The following is a 9,103-nucleotide window of genomic DNA, read 5'->3' as shown; positions in this document are numbered from 1 at the left end:
TGAGAGAAAATCACTCTTATCAGAAGTTAGCAGCGTATAGGGCAATGATTAATAACACCACAAAGCAATACTACTCACACGAAAATTCACTCTGCTGAAATTTTCCAAGCAGTAAAATCTTTGACTTCTAGTTCTGCATGTTGTAATGAATTTGCTACCTTTTTTTTAATAACAAAAAATTCCCAATATTAGCCACAATTTTGGTGCAGGGTCTTTATCCATTTCTTCAGTTGATATTCAATATGATTCAGTCAGAAACGCTTTTTGTTTAACATCTAAAAGGGAAATTATACACATTCTAAGCGAAATGAGTGCGTCATGACCTTTGAACCCTTGTCCTACTGTTTTGCTTAAACAATTAAAAGGAGAAATTGGCGAGTCAATTGCCTACATTGTTAGACTTCCATTGTCATCTGGTGAGCTTCCTAGTTCTCTAAAACAAGCTTCCATTCGGCCTCTAATATCTATAACAGATATTAACATCTTGGCAAAATATAGGCCAATTTCACCTCTTCTCTGTTTAGCTAAAAGAATTGAGACCATAATCCTCAATCAGCTTGTTTTTCACTTTGTTGGAAAAAAAATGCAATTGTTGATAGTTTTCAGTTTGGGCTTAGAAAATGCCATAACACAGAAACTTTACTACTGTCCAGTTTCGATACAATTGTCAGGGGTTTCGATAGCGGTGTTGAGTATATATATCTCAGTCCTTCTGGATATTGCCACCACTTTTGATATCCTTGATCATGAAATTCTGTTGGATGACTGTCTTCACTTGGTATTTCTGGTACAGTTCTTAAATGGTTTAACTTTTTTCTAACCAGTAGGCTTGGAAGTGTTTGCTCAGACTAGCATGCTGTGGGTACTGGTGGTTTTACCCTATTGGCAGTATTGATCAACATTTACTTAACTCCAATTTGCAAGATTTTTGCTTGTTTACATTACATCCAACGCTCTTCCTTGATCCAGTTCTCTAAGTCACCCAATCAAAGAAATCAATTAGATTCATCTGATAGGACCTTCCCCTTGTGAATCCATGCTGCTTCTGATCGAGCACCCCACTGGATTGTACATAGTTCACTATCCTTTCCTTCAGCAGAGTCTCCATTACTTTTCCCACCGCCGAGGTGATGTAACCAGTCTGTAGTTTCCAGCCTCCTCTCTGCTCCCACTCTTGTGAAGCGGGACCACTACTGCTCTTCTCCAGTCACTAGGCACTACATCCTTTTCCAGGGATCTATTGAACACAGTGGATCCGCCAGCACATCTGAGTTCCCTTGGTATTCTGAGGTGAACCTTATCAGGCCCCATGGCTTTGTCCATTTTCAGTTTTCTTAGCTCTTCCCATACATTATCTTCCATAAATGGAGTTTCATCTACTCCACCCCCTTCTACAGTCTTGATAAAAAGTGACTGTCCTTCTCCAGGGTCTTCCTTAGTGAACACTGAAGTATTTGTTTAATATTTCTGCTATTTCTTTCCATCTCTCCACCCATTGATCCTTATCACCTTTCTTGATTTGAGCAGCTATTCTTAATTTTTTTTTTGGTGTTGGATTGTATGTATATTATATTTATGTATGTTTTATGGAATCCACCTTGAACTGGCTATGTGTGACAAGTGCAGACTATAAATCTTAATAAATTCAAAATGGGAACAGAGGAGACGAGAAGAAATTCAAGCAAGTCTGTATACTATAAATTCAAATTCAAGGGATGCCCTGTAGACAGGAAGCCGTAGAACTATTTTCAAAAGGACAAGGAACTTTAAGAGAGGGTGTCGGAGACTTGCAACTTTGTTTAAATGCGGATTCATCTCCTAGAAAATGTTGACTTTGTCAAGTCATCCCTACTGAACAAGTTTTGCTTCAGTAAACTTCTCGCCACCGAATAACCATGAAATTGCCATCTTTGAAACCCATAGCCTCCAAATCTGCCTCTTATATTGTCCACCCGGTTTACTAGAACTAAACATCTCACCGTTAATTGAATTCCTCACAGTTCATCTATACACGGCAAAACCCACCATAGTACTAGGAGATTTCAATTTACACATGGATAAAACACCCCCATCCAATACCTGCCAGACACTATTAGATGCAATGAATGCACTTGGTTTTCAGCTAATCACAGACAAACCCACACATAGGGCCGGACACTCACTTGACCTCACATTCATAAACACTAACCATCTCGTAGAAAAAAGCACTAGTTACACACAAATACCATGGTCAGATCACCTTCTCATTAAAACCACATTAGCAGCTACAAAAATAATAGAAAAACCAAAGAGAAACCAATGATAATCACTTATCGCCTCCCTTTTAACACTGAAACGCTAAAAGACAAACTACAAGATGAACTTAAATATTTTAATCAACCTGACTGTACTACAGCAACAACAGCCTGGATCAACCTGACTAGAAAGTTAGTGGATAACATAAACCCGCAAAAAACCATAATCGCAAAAGAACCAAAACAAAAAAAACCCATGGTACACGAAACAAATTAAGGAACTAAAACAAAAACTTAGGAAAATAAAGAAAATCTGGCAAAATCACAAATCGGTAGACCATCTGACACAATATCGAAAACAACTAGCCTTTTACAAAAAAAACAATCCTCGAAGCCAAAAAAACTTACTTTAGCACAAAGTTAGAGAAACACATGAATAACCCCAGAACCCTATTCAGAATAGTTGATAATCTTACTAAACACAACGCAAACTCACCAGAGAATATACCCGAAAACAGATGCAATGAAATAGCGAGATTCTTCAATGACAAAATTGAGACCCTGAGAAACAAAATACCTAAGACACCCAAACAAGAGATTAAAATGTGTAAAAGAGACGTGACACCATGGTCCGAATTTGTCGAAATAACAGACAATCAGGTTGAGAACATGATCGAGAAACTAAATCCTGCCCCACACCAAATAGACTCACTACCCATAGTAGAAATCAAAAAACTTACTGAAATCACCACGCCTACTTTCACAAAAATTATAAACTACTCCCTAGAAGAAGGACACGTGCCAGACACACTGAAAGAAGCAATCATCAAACCAACAATCAAAAAGAAAAACATGGACCCCCAAATACTAGCAAATTACAGACCAGTGTCAAACTTACCTCTAATGGCCAAATTAATCGAAAAAACAGTACAAACGCAGTTATCTGAGCACTTAGATAATAACAATATCCTTTACCCATCCCAGCACGGTTTCCGTAAGCACTATAGTACTGAAACACTCCTACTCGCATTAACGGATAATATACTAAGAGGGTTCGACAATAGTAAACAATATATTCTGATATTATTAGATTTATCTGCAGCTTTTGACACAGTGAATCACATAATACTAATCAAAAGGCTCGAAGAAATAGGCCTGCAAGACAAAACAATCAAATGGTTTAAATCATATCTAAATAACAGAACATTTCAAGTTCAAATTAAAAACACACTATCTGACAAGATTACCTTGAAAACTGGAGTCCCACAAGGGTCAGCACTATCTGCTATGCTGTTTAACATATATCTTCTGCCACTATGCCATCTCCTCGCTGGACTTGGAATCATACACTACGTCTACGCTTACGACATCCAGTTAATCTTACCAATCGATGAAACTATTGAAAAAACAATAGGCCTAGCCATGATGTATCTTGAAATAATAAAACAACTTCTAAACCAATTGGAGATCACCCCCATACTCAAAGAACTCCACTGGCTCCCCATCGCATCCCGTATTCTCTTTAAAATCCTAACCATAGTACACAAATCCATCCACTCGTACAACTCTAACTGGCTTGATGAACCCTTCTGTCCCATACGCTCTGAACGACCCATTCGATCTGTCAACAAAGGCACCCTCTCTATTCCCCCTTTAAAAGAAGCCCACCTCTCCACTACTAGGGATCGCGCACTATCCATTGCAGGCCCCAAACAATGGAACGCCCTCCCCACCACCTCAGGCTTGAACCATGCTACTCCAAGTTCAGAAAAAAACTTAAAACGTGGCTCTTCCGACAAGCCTACCCTGACTAATCCTCACCCCTCCCCCCCCGACCAGCCCCCACCTAATTTGAACCCATTTGTATATAGACTCCTGTAAGTAACCTGCTTAAGCCTCCATGTATAGACCTGTAAATAGCCTGTTAACAGTTTTTTAACGCTTTAATTTCAACCCCTCCTGCTCTATGTATATTCCTCCCTGTTTCCCCTCCCCGTTGATTGTAATTTCAGCCTACTAGTTACAATGTGAACCGGTATGATGTATGCATACTAATGCCGGTATATAAAAGTTTCAAATAAATAAACATTGATAAAACCGAATTTATACACTTAGAAAGGAAAAGCATGAACATTACACAAACTCCAATATTTCTCAATAACAACCAACAAATTGACTTAGCAAAGAAAGTTTGCAATCTCGGAGTAATAATTGACAATGAACTAAACCTCAAACAACACATATCAATAAAGGTTAAGGAAGGATATGCTAAACTCATGATACTAAGAAAACTCAAACCATTACTATCATTACCCCATTTCCGTACTGTGCTCCAATCACTAATTTTCGCCAGCACAGACTATTGTAATGCCCTGTTACTAGGCCTACCTAACCCTACAGTGAGACCTCTACAGATTTTACAAAACGCTGCTGCAAGAATTCTCACAGGAAAAAACAAAAGAGATCACATAACAGATACGCTCGCCACCCTACATTGGCTTCCCAGGCTTCCCATTGAACAAAGAATACAGTTCAAAGCACTGTGCCTAATACACAAACTCATCCACGACGATAAAGCAGAATGGCTGAACGCAGCACTTAGAGTACATGTCCCACACAGAAATCTAAGGTCAGCAAACAGAGCACTCCTTCCCATTCCTTCTGTGAAAACCGCAAGACTGACCCAAGTAAGGGAGCGAGCTCTGTCTCTAGCCGGTCCCATATTATGGAACTCAATGCCCCTGGATCTTAGACTCCAGAGCAATCACAAACTTTCCAAAACACAGCTCAAACCCTGGCTTTACATACAAGCCTTCAAGAAAGAAAACTGATGCGGGCAATGAAGTAAAAGTTATGCGGCATAAAGCACTGAATGCCTAATTTCATAAATCCTTACTGAATTATTTCAACATTTTTTTTAACTGTAGGCAACCTTCAGGTCATATTGCTATGATACACTTAATCCCCCTAATAAACCCCTTATTGTTACCGAGCACTATTGGCACCACCTATGTAATGTACGACCCATATTTTTTACTGGTGCCCTATTGTAAACCGTTGTGATGGTGAATAACTTAATGACGGTATAGAAAAACTCTTAAATAAAATAAATAAATAGTGGTTGGAACATCAGCTCTTGTGTTGAGTCATTGGAGTGACTGCAAATCCTGTCCCTAAGGACCCTGCAGTTCTGTCACACTCTGTTCCAAACAGATCTTAGACTGGGCCCCAGTCCTCTGGTCTTAGTTCCCCAGCCAGCCAACCCTCCTCTCTAGTGAGGATATGGGAGAGGGGTGAGGGAAGAATTACTGTAGGAGTACTGCTGATGGAACTGATCTTCCACTGAAGCCTGGACAATTGTGGATACAACTTTCATGCAAGTTGTAATTTCTGCTAACAAAGACTCTGTTTAGCAAGTATTTGCTCACAAACATCTCTTATTTATTCACACATTTCTAAAAATTTTGCATTTGACATTTTGAAGTAAGCAATGCTTCCGAAGCAGGCAATTCTGCCCAAACACAGCCATCTTGGGGTTTTTCAGAACATTACATTGAAAAAAGTCATTTGGCCGGATCAAAGAGTAGCCCATACACTGCCTATCCTTAATCCAGCTAAAAAAATGTCCACAGCGATCCCCCAACAGACATGTTCTCAGCCAGGTTAAGGGGCGGGCTTAAGAAATAGCCTGTTCATGTGCCATTTACCAGCGATGTTGATCCTGCACAAAAACCAGGTGCAGGGCCCACAGGCCACCTGTGAACTTCCCTTTTGAAAGGGTGTGCAAAAGAACCTGCGCACTTTCCACCTGGATGGCGGAGGGAGCTCTTAAAAATGGTCCTCTTTGAGTTTGAGTGCATGTGTATGAGAGAAAAAAAGATAAGTATGAGAGAAAAAATGAGTGAAGCTTGCTGGGCAGACTGGATGGGCCGTTTGGTCTTCTTCTGCCGTCATTTCTATGTTTGGATCTATGTGTGTTGAATATGTTGTATTATTAATCAGTTGTGTTTATGGTTTAGATTAGTTCTAGTTCTGAGGTCCGCTAATATGTATTACCAATCTTTTTCCTTCAACACCCCACTGATGGCATGAAAGCAGTTGGACCTTGGCCAAACCATGACGTTTAAAACCTCCCCCTTGTTGTTATTTTGGAGTACGTATAATTTTGGTGGCCAAAGTGAGGTTCCTGGAGCGCTGCTGCTTGTGCCGCAGGTTGGCAGTGATGGGTTGGGGGCCCTCCACCGCACATCGGCAAATCGTACTGAGGACTGGCACATGTCGTGTGCCAGGAAGGCTTCCAAGGAAAGAAAAATCGTTAAAAGGAAGGGCAACTAGAACTTGAGAAAAACTAAAACCTTTCTTTCCTTTGGGAGGTGTGTGCTTGCCAGGTTCGTCCAGAAGCGTGCGCACAAGTATAAACACAACGCCTTTTTAGCAAACTAACTTTATGCATTTCTTTTCAAAGGTGCCAAATCAATTATCCAAGAGTTCCCGGAGATCACAATTTTAACTACAGAAGTCCATCCTGTTGCACCAACACATTTCGGACAGAAGTATTTTGGAACGGACTGAGATGCAGTAACGAGACCATGCTTCCATGTTGTTTTTCTGTTTTGTAGTGTAAGAGAAAACATTTTTAAGATCTCACCCTAGCTGACCTGGGTTACATTTCTTTAGCTATTTCTTGATCTCTGCATAAAGAGGAGGCACATTCCACTATGGCTTGCTAAGACTCCCTACACTTCTTGCTTTAAATTACTCATTTTTTTCAATGGCCCGTTGAGTGGCTGCTTGCAATAGCAACAAAAAAAAATTAAAATATTAAAAAAAATAAAATAGATGTGCAGGGTATTTTATTCAAATATTCATAGTGCTGTTAGAGGTTGAAACTTTGCATTAGAGGCTGCTTTACTGATGCACAAAACATGAAACCACTTGGATTCCAATCAGCAGGCTAAAGTGAGGTTTCTCATGACCTCTGGTCCTTATTGAATTCAGCATGGTTGAAACCAGTCTATCATCTGCTGCAGGGGGGTCACACAGCACGTACTGTCCCGCACCGTGCCCTAATCATTCCTTGGAGGAAGGGAGAAAATTAATTGGCCAGATCCTCTCAGGTTCTTTTTCTCTTCACTGTTGAGAGTAGTGGCAATAATTGATGGCCTGTCAGGACCTCTTGGCTTGCCTCTGGCTACTGGGCCACTGCAGGTCCTACTTGATCTCCAGTCATCACTTGCCCTAGCCTTCTGGATCTGCTCCTTGGCTGAATCCACCACCTTACGTCACCCAGCAGCCCAGGCAGCCACCATGGTTCTCTCCTAAAGTGCCAGCTCCCCAAATTCCCTTTTTCTGAAAAAGGCAATAGTCATTGTCTGAGACTTGCTAAATGGCCATATTCGTTCACTAAAAAAAAAATGTCAACTGCACGCAAAACTTATTAGCCAAGATGTATTTTTATTGCAGTTACAGCTGTAACACAGGACTGCATAAACACTGCAAGTTTTCAGTTGAAAACAACAAAATAAAATAAACATTAGGAAACACTACACCATAAAGTATTCACCTAATAACAAAAGGATCAAATTAAAAGTGCAGGTCAGATTGCACACCCAGATATGATTGATCACAGGAACATGTCTATCATTAAAAACATAAGGTGCTTTATATACAGAGCAAATGCAACAAAAATTAAATTACACATTTTTATATTAAAAAAAAAGTCTGTGCCAGAAAATATTGAGGCAGATCTTGAAATCTTCCACAGTACTGTGCGTGTGTGAAACACGTCTATGCAAGATGGACGCAGAATGCATGGCCCCATTTCGCTGCCAAGCAACTGCAACGCTGCAGGCGCGACCCTGTTACAAGTTTGTGAAAAACTACCTAGCGTGGTAGTACAGGTTACCTTTAGCAAATCCGTGCAAGCCAGACCATGAAAAAAAATTGCCTGAGAGCCCTAGGATTCTTGTCCCAGGGGCTCAGTCACTGAGAAGACATGAGGTCAGACCTGTATATGGTCCCGGGGAGGGATACAACACATCAGCCTCAGCTCTCTGTCACCAAATAGCCAAGTGAGAGAGCAAAGGTGCAGTCATTACAGCAGTAGTCTAAAAGTGAAAACATGGCACGATCACCCACGGGAAGAGTCCTTAGAAAAACTACACTAAGCAGGTCCCAGAATATGGGGGATCTGTACTCACGGAGAGCTCCCACCCGTTCAGTTCTCCCTGGACATCACTTCTGCTCCCCAGCATGTTGTGAGCTCTGGATATTGGCCCTGCACGCTAAAGGCTCGATAGCTTTTGTTAGGTGGAGCAGGAGCAAGGGTGGCACTGCTGGGAACTCTAGGGCCCCCGTCTTAGATGGAAGAGGTAAAACCTGAATGAGACTGATGGAAGGAAAGGACAATCTCACCAGTGCAATGCTTTCATCCTAATATGCTGAGATGGTTTTTTTTTGTTTTTTTTTTTAACCCCTTTAGTGCTTTTTTTTTTTTTTTTAAAGAAACATTTACAGGCCAATACAGTAATCTGGGCATTAAGAAACTGAGCTGGTTTTCGGTGCACATTTTTAACGCCCAGATTGATTTTATTTTTAACTCCAATCTGGAGTTACAGTAAACTAACGATATGAAAATGCATTGGGAGTTTTAAAAAAAACAAAAGCACATTTAAAAGTAAAATGTGCATTTGGCCCAGGTCCAATGCACATTTTTACTCGGGAAGGCCGCACGTGACAGCAGCTGCCACCACTTAGCTGGAGAGATACTGATTTAGCCACTACCAACTAGCAGGATAAGTCAATGCTTATCCGCAGACATTTTTAAACTTAATTAAATATTCCCCCCCTGCTTCTTTTTCTTTTCTTTT

General features: G+C 40.6%; 1 protein-coding gene across 2 annotated transcripts in view; it reads left to right on the top strand.

The window, feature by feature from the left end:
• The window catches only part of UPRT (uracil phosphoribosyltransferase homolog), a 59,591-nt gene extending 52,636 nt beyond the window's left edge, over nucleotides 1-6,955 (top strand). For both annotated transcript variants that reach the window (XM_029607660.1, XM_029607659.1), the window contains one exon: nucleotides 6,700-6,955. In XM_029607660.1, the coding sequence (XP_029463520.1) occupies nucleotides 6,700-6,806 (107 nt within the window). In that variant the 3' untranslated portion in view covers nucleotides 6,807-6,955. The remainder of the gene's footprint in view (nucleotides 1-6,699) is intronic.
• The last annotated feature ends 2,148 nt before the right edge of the window (nucleotides 6,956-9,103 follow it).

This window comes from Rhinatrema bivittatum, chromosome 6, assembly GCF_901001135.1.
Source record: "Rhinatrema bivittatum chromosome 6, aRhiBiv1.1, whole genome shotgun sequence".
Classification (NCBI taxonomy): domain Eukaryota; kingdom Metazoa; phylum Chordata; class Amphibia; order Gymnophiona; family Rhinatrematidae; genus Rhinatrema; species Rhinatrema bivittatum.
The sequence above is the reverse complement of the archived record's forward strand: the minus strand, read 5'-3'. Positions and strand labels throughout refer to the sequence as shown.